Source organism: Doryrhamphus excisus, linkage group LG19 (genome assembly GCF_037039965.1).
Source record: "Doryrhamphus excisus strain RoL-2023G ecotype Guam linkage group LG19, RoL_Dexc_Guam_v1.1, whole genome shotgun sequence".
NCBI classification, from domain to species: domain Eukaryota; kingdom Metazoa; phylum Chordata; class Actinopteri; order Syngnathiformes; family Syngnathidae; genus Doryrhamphus; species Doryrhamphus excisus.
In genome coordinates, this window is record NC_136375.1 from 885,614 (window position 1) to 902,295 (window position 16,682).

Genomic DNA, 16,682 nt, shown 5'->3' on the forward strand with positions numbered 1-16,682 from the left:
CCCGAGGGAGACAATCTACTGGTCATTTGATCATGTAATAGCATTTGTCCACCAGCAGGTGGTGCTGGTGTCTTAAAGGTACAGCTGCTCCACAGTAGAGTGTAAAAACCACCCAACTAGCATTTCAACCACACAAGACTCACTTTACCTGAACTATTTTATTATAGTTTATGATTGTTATGGCTGTAAGTAGGTGCATCTGTTTGTGAGATATTTGCTCTATTTTGTATGATAAGTCATTTTGAGAGCTGTCCCATTTGTGTCTCCATTTTAATGTGAATTTTAGCAACCACTTGTCTTGTGCTGAGAAACTAGCATGCAGGATGAATATTTGAAATATATATGAAACATTAACGTCAACTTTGAAGATGCTGGATTGTGGGAGAAACCGTTGGAACAAAATGAACTTTATACTTGCTGAAGGTGCATTTTCATGTTTATCTTTTTGGACCGGGACCATGGAGTGGTTTTGTTGGTTTAATACCACTGTATCCGTACCTGTATTCACACGCCTTATACTAATACTTTAACACTTATTTACACATGTTCATATTTTCAGCCTGGTGTTTTCATGAAGTACACAGCGACTGTATTTGGCGCCGGTTTTCACTTTAGCTTCCACTGTTAATAGTTTTGTACAGTTGCAATACGGTATCCGGTTTTCCTCGATGTGTTCATGAAACTGTAATTCGAATGGCTGACAAATAAAATGAGCACTGGTTCACACCACAGATGCTTCAACAATCATTTGAAGGCATAAAATCAATAATTAAAATTCAATTTTTTTATGAATTTTAGTTAAATATTTAAAAAATATATAAAAAATACTTTAGAAGACAATAAATCTCCAATATTTTTTTTTCAAATACAATATTGATATATAGTATATGTATATATAATTTTATTGACTTTAACTGTACTAACTGCACGGGGCTCCGCCCACATATGGGCGTGTCGTCTCTCAGCCCCGCCTCTTCCCACTCCCCAGATCCTATGTTCACTTGCCGTCACCCACCAGCGGCAAAGTCAGACGCTCGCGGCCGCTCCGAAGCGCACACATCCCGGCCACGCATCCCGCGACGCGCCGCCATCATGGACCCGGAAGCGGTAGCGGCATAACAGTGCGCCCTCCCGGCCTTTACGCAGAGAGAAGGGGGGGCCGTGTTTCCCGGAGGGTTAGTTTCTTTAACAACATCGGCTTGTTTTCGGAGTGGACATTAATTTTTGGAGGCTTTCCGTGTCCTCCATCATGGCGAGTGACTCTCCTGCTCGGAGTCTGGATGAAATCGACCTGTCTGCTTTGCGGGTAAGCCGGCCTGACTTTTCTTGTGTCTCGTGAGTGTTTGGTTTGGATTTGAATCGTGCTTTATTTGTACACCTGACAGGTGCAATTGTGACCTCATTACTAAACATGTCCGCCAGGGTGGATGTGTTTTGGGGTGCACTTGCTGTCTTTATTTTAGCGTCCACCAGCCTTGCTGGTGTGCGGACTTTGGCTCTACTTGGTGGACCCCTGCCGACCAACACGGGACCACCTTGTATGGGGTCCTAAGCATAGCTTTTGGTGGTCCAGTTATTAGTGGTAGGAGTGGAGGCTAATTGGAAGCTAATTTGACATGGACCTGTCCTACCTGGACTTAAGGGAGGCTAAAGGTCAATTATGTGGGTTTCACATTTTATGCAAAAACTAGTAAAAAAACGACGGCCTGTTGTGTACTTTATTCACCAATGACATACACAATGTACCTCTACACTTATGCTAACGCTATACACGCCATCTTAAACACAACAATACATCACTAAGGAGGACAGGAGGACACGTACGTTAGCAACACCATCTTGGTTTCAGCTCGAGGTCACCAAGTAACCCGCCAGATGGAATTGGACACACTCCTTCCAAAAAACTCTTGTCTAGTCAGACCAGAATATTTCCCCAAAAGTCATCAAGATGTTCTCCAGCAAAATGGAGACCAGTCTTAATGTTCTTGTTCAGCACTGCTTTTGGTCTTGGAACTACCATGCAAGCCATTTTTGCCCAGGGTCTTTCTAAAGGTGGCGTCATGAACACTGACCCTAATTGAGGCCTGCCATTCGTTGGATGTTGTTGTGGGGTCTTTTGGGACCTCTTACATGAGGCGGAGCTACGCTTCTGCGGCCATTTTGTTTGGTCGGCCACCCCTAGGAAGGTTCACCACCGTTCCATGTTTCCACCATTTGTGGATAATGACTCTCACTGTGGTTGGCTGGAGTCCCAGAGCTTTAGAAACGGCTGTCTAACCTTTTTCAGTTCATCTCATTGAGGTTGTTTTACCAAGGATGGGAATGACCTTTTTACCAGGAACATGGAGCTTTGGGATTTTTATCTGCCTTAGTACTAAAAAGTTGCATTTTGTGTTCCGTTGTGTTGTCATTGATGAATATTTTACGTGCAAAAACTATCAAGGGACCAGCTTTTCCATAAGCGTCCATACGGCACGTACCAAGTGTAGAGCAATGATGCTTATGCTCAGTTGTAAACACACTCAGCCAGATGACTGTACAGTCATACACGGGCTAGACAGGAAGTAGGTCAGCTGGGTCTGACGAGGGGGCCGAGGGGGGCGGGTAGGTTGATGTAATACTGGTCGTGATGGGAAGGGGGTTTGGCATCAGGAGCTTTTTTTTTTGACGTTTGCTTGAAGGCCAAGGCTGGAGAAAAGCACCAATAGACCACCAGAGGTTGGACTATGATGTGTTTTGGAGGACATGGAGGTCCAATAAAGCCCACCTTCACACGGTCAGCTGGTGGGCGCAACAGATGGCAAAGCGGCGGGGGAGCTTTGCGTGCACGCGCTCAGGTGTGACATCCAAAGATGGACGCCAGAGAGGAGGATGGAGAGGAAGAGGAGATGAATGGCTCCTGAAAGGCTCCTCTCTGATGTGACCGGTGACTAAAGTAGCAAACACCCGTCGTCGCCTGATCAGAACCCCCCCCCCCCCCACCCCCCCCTCTCCATGCCTGCTGCCCGCTGAGGCCACATTCCACGGTCCCTTCCCCACGGACGCCATGGTAACGGGGCCACAGCAGTGCCCGAGGCTTACACAGGGCTTATTCATGAATAGTCTATATACTGTATGGCGGTCCGGTCTGGTGCACCCCCCCCCCCCGCCCCCCTCACCGCCCATCTCCACTTGACCTATTTCTCCCTCCCGTCAGTGATAGACCCCGTCACACTTGCCTTTTATTGATTTTTATGATCAAAGATGGCGGTTACTACATGTAACCGTGATGGGGTTGTGTTCAAGGCCAATCGGGAAAACCTAAGAGTAGCTGAGACGCCCGTGAAATTGTCCCATGAGTCCTCAACCCCCTAAACCCTCCTGCTTGGTTGATGTTCCCCTCTGATTTCAGTTCAACATTTGTAATAACAGTTGCTCCAGAACCCTTCCCTCCAATATGACTCACACAATGGGTTCTCGTTCATAAAAAAACTTGCAATAATATAAATAAATAAATTTAATAAATATGATAAATAATAAATACATATAATAAACAATAAATAAATATAATAAATTTGCTGAACTTTGGTTCAGCACCTGAACCTTTCATAGGAGAACATCATTTCATAGAACAGAGTGAGACATCTTGTCGGCACAGTCGCTTTATCTTTGTGGGGGCAGGAACACAACACTATTGAACAGGAGTGTCCCAATCGGATATTGATATTGTATATTGGTCCGATATCAGGTATCAGATTATATCGGCTCACACCAAACAGCTTGCATAGCTGCAGTGTGAAACAAGCCCCCCCATTCCAGGACTTTCTAGGACTTCAGAATAAAGTGCAAAAATGCAGTGCTTGATGAAATAAAGCATGAATACATAAATATGGAAACAAATTATCATCAGGTTTTCCATGTTTCCATTGACATAATGGATTCACATACAGTCCCATCATAATGTGTTTGTTAGCGACGGTGACCCTCACATCAACAAATATGGGGACACACGGGTCTATTTCCTCTATGCAAGTATTGCGTTTCCTGCCTACTGCCGGTTTCTTTCCGAGCAGATTCCGAACATGCCGACCTGAAACCAGGCTGGCTCTGATCCCTCAGATTGGTGTTAATTCCCTTCCTGGAGTCCAGCAGTATCACCTGGCGTTGTTGCACTGCTAGAACCAAAGGTGCATTTTTAAAGATCATTATGAGGATCCTAATAACTTCAACTTTATTTAAGAGCAACCAAACAATGTCTATGAAAAAGTACAGACATCACATTATGTCTGTATGCGAATGGATAGACAGGTGTTTACATGATGTACATATACCGTATGTGAATGGACCAACACATGTTTGGAATATGTTTATGTGAATGTACTAGCACATGTTTGGAATACATCTTTATGAATGAACCGACACATGTTTGCAGTACGTGCATATATATATGTGTATGTGAATGGACCAACGTGGTTTTGGCATACGTGATAAGCGGTAGAAAACGAATGAACGTATGTGAATGGACCAACACGTGTTTGTGAATTAACCATCACATGGTTACAATGTGTGTGAATGGACCAACACATTTTCAATACATGAATGTTTGCAATACCGGTATGGGAATGGACCGATACGTGTATTGGAATGGACCGACACACGTTTGCGATACGTGTATGGGAATGGACCGACACTACCTGTATGGGAATGTACCGACACTACGTGTATGGGAATGGACCGACACTACGTGTATGGGAATGGACCGACACTAAGTGTATGGGAATGGACCGACACTGCGTGTATGGGAATGTACCGACACTACCTGTATGGGAATAGACCGACACATCTTTACAATACATGTATGGGAATGTACCGACACTACGTGTATGGGAATGTACCGACACTACGTGTATGGGAATGTACCGACACTACGTGTATGGGAATGTACCGACACTACGTGTATGGGAATGTACCGACACTACGTGTATGGGAATGTACCGACACTACGTGTATGGGAATGGACCGACACTACGTGTATGGGAATGGACCGACACTACCTGTATGGGAATGGACCGACACTACCTGTATGGGAATGGACCGACACTACCTGTATGGGAATAGGCCGACACATCTTTACAATACATGTATGGGAATGGACCGACAAGCATTTGCGATACGTGTACGGGAATGGACCGACACTATGTGTATGGGAATGGACCGACACACGTTTGTGATACCTGTATGTGAATGGACCGACACGTCTTTGCGATACCTGTATGGGAATGGACCGACACTACCTGTATGGGAATGGACCGACACGCGTTTGTGATACCTGTATGTGAATGGACCGACACTACGTGTATGTGAATTGACTGACACATCTTTGCAATACCTGTATGGGAATGGATTGACACGTGTTTGCGATACCTGTATGTGAATGGACTGACACATGTTTTTTGATACCTGTATGGGAATGGACCGACACGTGTTTGTGATACCTGTATGGGAATGGACCGACACGTGTTTGTGATACCTGTACGTGAATGGACCGACACGTGTTTGTGATACCTGTATGGGAATGGACCGACACGTGTTTGTGATACCTGTACGTGAATGGACCGACACGTGTTTGTGATACCTGTACGTGAATGGACCGACACGTGTTTGTGATACCTGTACGTGAATGGACCGACACGTGTTTGTGATACCTGTATGTGAATGGACTGACACGTGTTTGTTATACATGTACGTGAATGGACCGACACGTGTTTGTGATACCTGTACGTGAATGGACCGACACGTGTTTGTGATACCTGTACGTGAATGGACCGACACGTGTTTGTGATACCTGTACGTGAATGGACCGACACGTGTTTGTGATACCTGTATGGGAATGGACCGACACGTGTTTGTGATACCTGTACGTGAATGGACCGACACGTGTTTGTGATACCTGTATGTGAATGGACTGACACGTGTTTGTTATACATGTACGTGAATGGACCGACACGTGTTTGTGATACCTGTACGTGAATGGACCGACACGTGTTTGTGATACCTGTACGTGAATGGACCGACACGTGTTTGTGATACCTGTACGTGAATGGACCGACACGTGTTTGTGATACCTGTATGTGAATGGACTGACACGTGTTTGTGATACATGTACGTGAATGGACCGACACGTGTTTGTGATACCTGTACGTGAATGGACCGACACGTGTTTGTGATACCTGTACGTGAATGGACCGACACGTGTTTGTGATACCTGTACGTGAATGGACCGACACGTGTTTGTGATACCTGTATGGGAATGGACCGACACGTGTTTGTGATACCTGTATGGGAATGGACCGACACGTGTTTGTGATACCTGTACGTGAATGGACCGACACGTGTTTGTGATACCTGTATGGGAATGGACCGACACGTGTTTGTGATACCTGTACGTGAATGGACCGACACGTGTTTGTGATACCTGTACGTGAATGGACCGACACGTGTTTGTGATACATGTACGTGAATGGACTGACACGTGTTTGTGATACCTGTATGGGAATGGACCGACACGTGTTTGTGATACCTGTATGGGAATGGACCGACACGTGTTTGTGATACCTGTACGTGAATGGACCGACACGTGTTTGTGATACCTGTATGGGAATGGACCGACATGTGTTTGTGATACCTGTACGTGAATGGACCGACACGTGTTGGTGATACCTGTACGTGAATGGACCGACACGTGTTGGTGATACATGTACGTGAATGGACCGACACGTGTTTGTGATACCTGTATGTGAATGGACTGACATGTGTTTGTGATACATGTACGTGAATGGACCGACACGTGTTTGTGATACCTGTACGGGAATGGACCGACACGTGTTTGTGATACCTGTATGGGAATGGACCGACACGTGTTTGTGATACCTGTACGTGAATGGACCGACACGTGTTTGTGATACATGTACGTGAATGGACCGACACGTGTTTGTGATACCTGTATGTGAATGGACTGACACGTGTTTGTTATACATGTACGTGAATGGACCGACACGTGTTTGTGATACATGTATGTGAATGGACCGACACGTGTTTGTGATACATGTACGTGAATGGACTGACACGTGTTTGTGATACCTGTATGTGAATGGACTGACACGTGTATATCTGATTTCTTTCCATATTCTGCCTACTTATGACATTATTATTATTATTATTATTATTGGATGGGTCCTGGAGCCACAGCCAGACGCCTATTGATGATGATGATGATGATGGTCGCCAATCAAAGATGGCTGCTCATATCTGGGCCTCTGCTCTCCACTTGTAGTCCTTACTTGTTACCTGTACAGGCCAAAGTACGCCTTTAAGACCTTTAAGAAAACCTGAGCCACATTTGCTGCTTCGTAGGATTTGTGAGCGAGGAAGCCATCCTTGTTGCCAAATGTATTCATTCCCACTATCCGGTTTTCCTGACCTGTTGGGAGGAGACCTGCTATGGGAATTGAACAGGGGAGAAAATGCCGGGGTTGGCAAGAGCCAGCAAAGGGGGCTTGAGGTTACGTTGAGGAATCAAACGCAGTCACTCACCAGTAAAGTGGCTTTCACAAGAACTGCAGGCCTGCACTCTAAAAGCCATTATTCATAATGGCCGCTGCGTAATACCCCCCCCCCCACCGGACAAACATCCCGTTTAGAGCTGCATAGAGGGAGTTCAGCGACGTAGTCATGTCTTCTACGTCTCTATCACGAGGTTCTAGAGCATGACATTTAGGGAAGTTGGGAACGTTTCCGGTACAGTATCAAGTATGAATCAATATGAGGGACAAGGGTCAAGTTTTTTTTTATTGATAATCTTGCTGAAACTTTTGCTTGCCAAGCCCCCAAAAGTACTAAATATCGCAGTGATACTCTTCCATCTGATCCTTGTTTTGGAATGTGTAAATCCGTGTGAAAGATCCATGCTCAGCTCTGATCAAATGGACTTCCGTCACCTTGACGCCATTTTTATACGTAGCTTAAACCTGCTTGAATAGGGACTTCTTTTGGTCTCCAGTAGAAGTACGCCTTTGGGTACTATGAATATGTATCTGCTAGTGGATGACTTCTATTATATGTTTACTTTTGGCTTCATTCGGGACGCCCCCGTTAGGGATTGGCGGCGGTAGCTAACGTCAGTAGCATCATCTCTGGACGTCCGGACACTAAAAACTCCATCCCATAACTCGCTAGTGCCCACCCTGGCAGCTAACTCTGTGACCTGTGACCCCAGGTATACATGGGTTGGTGGGCCGCCCCAAACCTGGGTCATGTGATGCTAGCGGAGTATCTGGAAGTGCACGGCCGTAGACGCACCGAGAGCCCGGTTGTGCACGTGGCCTATAAAAGATGAATGATGGCGTGCTGTATTTTTACCAGCCGGCCCGGGGACACGTATGAACTGGAGCAGCAAAAAACTGCTCGCTTTCAGATGGTGGTTTGGGGGAGCTGAGGTCCACGTCCTGTTGTGTAAAAACAGAATGAAACACCATCCTATTGTCTCAGGAGTTCCTGTCATAAAGTCGACATGCAGATCTGGAAAAAGGGGAAGTGAGGGGAGGAAAAGCACCGTCTGGCCTATCGTGGTCCCGTTTGGCTTTGACACGCTTTCTCGAAGATTAGAAGACCAGCTTCGGTGTGGGTGGCGGCGGTGAGAAGTGCGAGACAGAAGGAGGATGTACTTGAGACAAAGAGGACGAGATGGCCTCAGTCGTTTTGGGTTTTCTGTGTCGGGCCGCACACAGCAGAGAAGAGGAGGCAAACAAGAAAAGGGAGGAGGAGGTGGAGGAGGAGGAGGAGGAGGTCGCTGTCTTTTGGAAACAGCTGACAGCTTGACAGCTCTGCTGAGTCCTACGGAAATCCATGGAGACAAAGTGAAGAGCCGAGAGACAAAGTGGGCAAGGGAAGGAAGGAGGAGGCAAGATGGGAAGGACAGGTCATCTTTAGAATCTACACAATCCGATGAGAACTGAATCAAGAACTGGACCAGCACGGCTTTGAATCTGACACAAGCGTACAATAGAACCTTGGTTAAAGTGTTTCAGTTAACATTGTACCCCCAAATGTAGCCTTGGTATGCGTACATTTTCCGTGTTCTTCATGTATAAATATCCCTAGCTAGCGTGTATGTATATATGTTTTGTACTTTTATGTGCATAAAGCAAAATAATGAAAGAGATAAATGAACATTTAAGGTTACTTTGACCTTCACTGAAGACTTTGATCATGGGGGTCTAGCTAAGGGACGATATGGCAGCGAGACCCCACCTTCCTGTTTTGCCATGAGTTATTTCTTCAATCCAATAGTGTTTCTCACACAAGATAGAAGCTTTGTTTCCACACATTATTGGGGAATTTTACAATGTTCTTTAAAAATATGAAAATATATTTGAAGATATATTTTTAACAATCCTCAATATATATATATATATATGTTTTTCTTAGAATTTTAAGAAATTACAACAATTATTAGTTAAAGCTTTGGGATTCCAGCGAACCACAGTCAGAGCCATTATCCGCAACTGGAACAGTAGTGAACCTTCCCAGAAGTGGCCGGCCAACCAAGGTGACCCCAAGATTGCAGCCACAACTCATCCAAGAGGTCCCAAAAGACCCCACTACCCCTATCCAAAGAAGTGCACGCCTCACTTACCTCAGTTAAGGTCCGTTTTGTGACTCCACACTGGACAAAAACAGTTCCAAGACCAAAACCACTGCTGAACAAAAAAAAAACATCTTGGTGATGCCCAAGAATTTTGGGAAAATAAGTCAAGTCTGACTTGACAAAAGTTGAACTTTATGAAAAGTGTGTGTCCCATTACATCAGGTGTAAACATCAACAGTAGAATATGGTGGTGGTAGTGTGACGGTCTGGGGCTGTTTTGCCGCTTCACAGGACCTGAAAGACTTGTGATAAATGGAAGCATGAATCTACTGAAGGAGAATGTCTGGCCAACTGTTGGTGACCTCCAGCTGGTGACCTCCAGCTGGTGACCTCCAACTTGGCTTCTTCAGCACTTTATCACCATGTAGGGCCATGGAGCAAATCAAGAAGTCTAGTTTTTCCCTGACCCGCCAATCTAACGTCAGTCATGTGTTAAGTAAGGCAAAACCAATAGCAAGGAAAAATCCACTCAGTGACTTTTTCAGGCAGTAGGAGAACCCCAAAGGTATTTTATCTGAGGAGGGATTCTTACTGTGCCGGACTTGGAAACCCCTGCTGTAGATGACCTTTCACCCCCCCTTGCTGTGCCCCTGTATGTAATATTTTCTACCCAGCCTGGACACTTACACTCACTTCACGAAGAAGGCGCTAAGATCACGGTTGATTTTGGTGTGGTTGTACTTGCATTGTACTTGCATTGTACTTGCATTGTACTTGCATTGTACTTGCAAGCCACCATTATAACTCCATGCTGATTTATTGGCGTTCTAACAGACAAGCACTCTATTGATTTTCGAAGTACTTTGACTAAAACCCTTGACCCGCCTACTTGGATGGAGGAGAGCCGTAGATGGACTTCGGCGAATGCCAGCTATTGTTGGAATGCCGTAGCAACATGCACCAGCTTGGAAGGGGGAGTTGTGGAAGTGGTGGGGGGACGGGGGGGGGGGGGGGGGGGGGTGTTGGGTCAATGGGTTTGTTGTACTGTTGGAGACCCACTCACTGTGGATGTTAAATTCTCACCGTGTATAAAGCCTGTCTCGCTATACTGTTTGTCCAACCTCACACGGAACCTCCATTAGTACTACTTTAATATACTCTAACCTGTATCATGTATGTATGTATCATGTATGCATGTATCAGTACCCGGTATCGCTATTCCTAATTGGGGTGGCATGAAAACATTTGTGTTCTCCAGTGGGGAATAACTGAGAACCATGGATGTTAATAAATGCGTTCCCGCACCCTGACCATGACCTCCTTTGTATTATTTTCAGGATCCAGCTGGCATCTTTGAACTGGTGGAGCTGGTGGGGAATGGCACCTACGGCCAAGTGTACAAGGTAAGATGGCGCTCTAGGGGGAGGAGATAAGATACGTAAAAGCGTCAAGCAAAGCACGAGGGCACGCGGGCACCAGAGCGGTGGAGCCTATGGAGAAGATTGCTTTGAGTTGCTGGTGCGCATCCCTGCTGCGCCTCCATGAAGTCATTGAAGGGGAAGTGTCTTTGCAATGTTGCAACATCACTGCGGTTGCTATCTCGCCGCCTTCACTTCCCTCCGTTATGGCCTTCGCTTCCTTTTCCTGGCGCAGTCTGTGGCAGGAATACGTAAGCCGGGGGCGGACACACGGGTAGCCGTCTTGGTGGCATCTATCAAGGTTGGGCACCACAGGAGAAGAGCTCTTAAAGCGCTGTGAGACCTTCGGAAATCAGACTTGCTTGTGTTGTGTTGTTTGGATTGCACCATTTCACGTCAATAATTCATCATGGCCGCCACCCAGTGTTCATGCTGATTTTTGTATTGCATTTCTAGCTCATTTTCTTGTACTGATTGATCATTTATTCTTTATATGTCAGCATTATTATCAAATTGTAGGAAAACACTACGTACTGTATTACATTGGAACTGGTCAGAGCATCACTGCTGTTGCCACGGTGACCCCACATCAGCTGCTTTGTGCTCTTTCCACAAATACGCTTTAAAGTGATTATGTGGCATACTCTTTTTTTTTTTTTTTAATTTTGACCCATAACAAAAATATGTGCTCAGCAAAATGTCCCACCTCTACTGCTGAACTCCTCTTGGTACAAAGTCCTCCTAAATTCTCCTGAGAAGAGCAGGAACTGCTTGACAAAAAAGCACCGGAGCAAAACTCTAGTCTATTTTCTTATACTGACAAGATTCCCATCCCCTCGTCTCGGCCCGTATAAGCCCGGGGAGATGGATCATCATCATCATCATCATCATCATCATCATCATCCTGTGAGCGGCTCAATCTGAGAGTGTGAGAAGATAAATTGACCTTCAGTCTGGTGGGTATTAGCCAAGTGGAACCGCTGCTGCCGAAGCTGCTCTCAACCACTTTTACTCTCTTAGTGCGTGTGTGTGTGCGTGCACGTGTGTGCACGTGTGCGTGAGAGGAAAAATGGGCTTAATTATCTCCGTGGTAATCAAAGCTTTGATTGGCTAGTAAATAAAAGTCCAGCAGGTTATGTATATGATGATATGATCTTTGCATATTCATATATGTACATTCTGTGGAGCATCTCATTTATTTGGACTCATAGGAAATAATGGAAGTAGAAATTATCTGTTCCAGGGTCAAACTGTGGCCATCCTAAAATGATGCAGTTTGTGTTTTTAAAATTCCCTTGCTCATCAGAACAGAGGGGGGGGATGTGGGGGGGGGGGCACAAGACTGACTTATTACCTGAATGTGTATTTTTATTATTGTTTATTATGTATTATTGCAATACAAATTCAAAGTGATCTGTTCGGTATTTATTTTCATGTCTTGAGTTTGGTTGTTTTATTAATTTTTTTGTTGTTTTATTATTATTTTTATTCAGCATAAAAAAGCGTATGGGATTATACGGGCAGGCATCTAACATCTGCGGTAGTTAAGCGGTGCATTCCGGTCTCCATGTGATCCCAGGAAGTAGTTCTGCTGTAGAATTCCTTTTTAAATGTAACATATTTGAGAACGATGTCACGGGCGGGTTGGAACCATTTGGGAAGCGCTGCTTTAGAGGAATATTTCCTTTGTAAATGAGTTGAATTCCGTTCAACGTCACTGCATTCGTGGAAAATAGTCGACTTTAATGTGCGGGAAAAAGCTTTTCCTGAATGATTTTCCGTACTTACCGCTCATACATGACTTTCAAATGAGCTCCCGGTACGTGTTGTTACCATTTTAATCCAGCCAAGCGTGCACGGAGAAGCCATAGATCCGGACGTAGCCATGCGTGAATGCAGCGGTAAAAAAAAAAGGGTCTGGTGCTGTTTTACGTGACGCTTGACGGAGGGCGAATAATATGGCGTATACGTAGCTGCCATTGTGGTGGCCTGCCAGGGACAGATAGCCGGGTTATCAACACGTTCCAAGAGTCTAGTTAAAAGATACACATCTGGGATTTCATCAGCCGCTCCCATGTTGTGGAAGACGGGAATATATCATTTGGACTTTATTGTGTCTCTCTATCATTCCAACCCCTTTGGATTCTTCCATGTTTCCCCATCAATAAGTCAGCATGTTATTCTTAGTTTTTTGCCTTGAAACCTCCCTTGTGTATAGATACGTATATAGATATATAGATATATATATAGATATATATATAGATATGTTCCATGGCTGCTCTAAAAGGCCCATAAATAGAGAACATGGGTAATGCTGAATAATTAAACACCTTCTCCTTCTTCCATCCTCCTGTTAGGCCTCTTCATCTCCTACTTCTCATCTTCTCTCATTTATTTTCCTCTTTAACAACTTGAACTTAACAGCCTCTCGCTAGCTTGACGCTGAATGCAAAACAAAAACAAGGGGAACCTCAGGGGAACACCCTGAATTGAATGTGGCCTATGTACCCCCCCCCCCCCCCCCAGCCCGATGACGGAACACTTTCACTCTTGCTCTTCCTCAGGCAAAACTATTTGGATATTGAGCACACACGAGACCCTCAGTCCAAGGAGCAGCTGTGTGGAAGCCTAACGTCTATGAAGGGGGGTGGGCCGGAACACTTGGTGGGCCGCATGTGGCCCCGGGCCGTAGTTTGCCCACCCCTGGTCTATACCAATTTCTAAACGTGCACAGTGCCCGTCAACTCTTGTCCGCTTCTTGTGGGCATTTCAGAATTTGCCCGACAACTTGACATAGTGCCCCCCCCCCCACCCTCTCTGTTTGTCTTGCTTTGTGAGACACACGCATGAACACTCCTTCGTCCTCCGTCCTCCGTCCTCCATCCTCCATCCTCCATCCTCCATCCTCCATCCTCCGTCCTCCGTCCTCCGTCCTCCGTCCTCCATCCTCCATCCTCCATCTCTGGAGTCCTCATGAATGAGCCGTGAACCGTGACTGAGGTGGATGTTGCTTGTTACCGTGGGAACAGCAGATGTGCCCATTCTGCCACACACACACACACACACACACACACACACACACACACACACACAATGATGCATGCACACACCTGGCAGTGTGTTCATTAGCCCACATCCTCGCTCTGGCTTACCCAAGCCCCCCACTCACGCCCCACTCACGCCCCACTCACGCCCCACTCACGCCCCACTCACGCCCCACTCACGCCCCATTTACCCACAATGCACCCCTGCCACCCAGGCTGGGGTCAATTAGCCATGCCTCATGTCAACAACAACCTCGCATCGCTCCTTTTCCTTTCTATGGGGGGGGGGGGGTAGGGGGGGGCTGTAAGGACCATCATTTTACAGTTTGAGTGACAGTTTATCCATAATGAAATCAACAATCTTTAATATGACTATTCCTCTTTCCCATTGGATGCTCCTTCCTTCCTTCCTTCCTTCCTCATTTCCTTGTCCTTCCTCTCCTTACTTCCTTCCTTCCTTCCTTCCTTCCTCATTTCCTAGTCCTTCCTCTCCTTACTTCCTTCCTCATTTCCTAGTCCTTCCTCTCCTTCCTTCCTTCCTCATTTCCTAGTCCTTCCTCTCCTTCCTTCCTTCCTTCCTCATTTCCTTGTCCTTCCTTTCCTTCCTTCCTTCCTCATTTCCTTGTCCTTGTCCAACACTCTCCTTACTTCCTTCCTTCCTTCCTTCCTCATTTCCTTGTCCAACACTCTCCTTCCTTCCTTCCTTCCTCATTTCCTTGTCCTTGTCCAACACTCTCCTTCCTTCCTTCCTTCCTTCCTTCCTCATTTCCTTGTCCTTGTCCAACACTCTCCTTCCTTCCTTCCTTCCTTCCTTCCTTCCTTCCTCATTTCCTTGTCCTTGTCCAACACTCTCCTTCCTTTCTTCCTTCCTTCCTTCCTTCCTCATTTCCTTGTCCTTGTCCAACACTCTCCTTCCTTTCTTCCTTCCTTCCTTCCTTCCTTCCTTCCTTCCTTCCTCATTTCCTTGTCCTTGTCCAACACTCTCCTTACTTCCTTCCTTCCTTCCTTCCTCATTTCCTTGTCCAACACTCTCCTTCCTTCCTTCCTTCCTCATTTCCTTGTCCTTGTCCAACACTCTCCTTCCTTCCTTCCTTCCTTCCTTCCTCATTTCCTTGTCCTTGTCCAACACTCTCCTTCCTTCCTTCCTTCCTTCCTTCCTTCCTTCCTTCCTTCCTTCCTCATTTCCTTGTCCTTGTCCAACACTCTCCTTCCTTTCTTCCTTCCTTCCTTCCTTCCTCATTTCCTTGTCCTTGTCCAACACTCTCCTTCCTTTCTTCCTTCCTTCCTTCCTTCCTTCCTTCCTTCCTTCCTTCCTTCCTTCCTCATTTCCTTGTCCTTGTCCAACACTCTCCTTACTTCCTTCCTTCCTTCCTTCCTCATTTACTTGTCCTTGTCCAACACTCTCCTTCCTTCCTTACTTACTTACTTCCTCATTTCCTTGTCCTTGTCCAACACTCTCCTTCCTTACTTCCTTCCTTCCTTCCTTCCTTCCTCATTTCCTTGTCCTTACAACACTCCCCTTCCTTCCTTCCTTCCTTCCTTCCTTCCTCATTTCCTTGTCCTTACAACACTCTCCCTCCTCCTTCCTTCCCTCCTTCCTTCCTTCCTCATTTCCTTGTCCTTACAACATTCTCCTTCCTTCCTTCCTTCCTTCCTTCCTTCCTTCCTCATTTCCTTGTCCTTACAACACTCTCCTTCCTTCCTTCCTTCCTTCCTTCCTTCCTTCCTCATTTCCTTGTCCTTACAACACTCTCCTTCTTTCTTTCCTTCCTCCCTTCCTTCCTTCCTTCCTTCCTTCCTTCCTTCCTCATGTCCTTGTCCTTACAGCACTCTACTTCCGTTCTTCCTTCCTCATTTCCTTGTCCTTACAACACTCTCCTTCCTTCCTTCCTTCCTTCCTTCCTTGCCCTCACCTCCATGCTGGACAGTAAATCATCTGGCCTCCTCCTTTGACCTCCAACTCCATCAGAGCGTGACTGTACTGTACCCCCCCTCCCCCCCACTCCTTCACGCCTGGTCTGTGGAGGTGGGCGTGGGAGGAAGGTTGCCAGGCGTGGGAGGAAGGTTGCCAGGCGTGGGAGGAAGGTTGCCAGGCGTGGGAGGAAGGTTGCCAGGTTGGCTGGAAGTGAGGGATAAGTGGATGGGTGACTGGCTAATGAGTGGATTAGGGGGTGAGTGGACTTGGGACCTGATCTGTGGAAATGACTTAGTGGGTTTGATGGGATGGGATGGTGAGGAGATCCCATCCCATCATCCCATCCCACCATCCCACCATCCCACCATCCATCCCATCCCACCATCACACTGGTCATAATATTGTGAAAGCCAAAGAGCCAAATTCATAGGCTTTGTTACCAATATCATAAAGTCATATCTTTTTCCGTAGCTGGCGCCGTGCTGCTAACTCAAGCCAGGTGGGGCTAGGCTTCCCTTTTCACTTTCTCATGCAGTCCACATCATTATTGGAGTTTGGCACGCCATGCCGTTCACTTCCTTAAACTGTGGTGGTTTGTGATTAACCAGCACTGCGCTAAAGCCTCAGATTAGCTTGTTTGTCCAACAGTTGTGTGTCCGCCCGCTCGCTAATTAGCTTGT

General features: G+C 46.2%; 1 protein-coding gene across 8 annotated transcripts in view; it reads left to right on the forward strand.

The window, feature by feature from the left end:
* The first annotated feature begins 1,007 nt into the window (after window positions 1-1,007).
* Window positions 1,008-16,682, forward strand: part of tnika (TRAF2 and NCK interacting kinase a) — a 52,557-nt gene continuing 36,882 nt past the window's right edge. For 2 of the 8 annotated variants that reach the window (XM_058056541.2, XM_058056543.2), the window contains exons 1-2: window positions 1,008-1,306; window positions 10,963-11,028. In XM_058056541.2, coding sequence (XP_057912524.2) covers window positions 1,250-1,306; window positions 10,963-11,028 — 123 coding nt within the window. In that variant the 5' untranslated portion in view covers window positions 1,008-1,249. The remainder of the gene's footprint in view (window positions 1,307-10,962; window positions 11,029-16,682) is intronic. The other 6 variants (XM_058056554.2, XM_058056557.2, XM_058056544.2 and 3 more) reach the window with 5 other exon arrangements.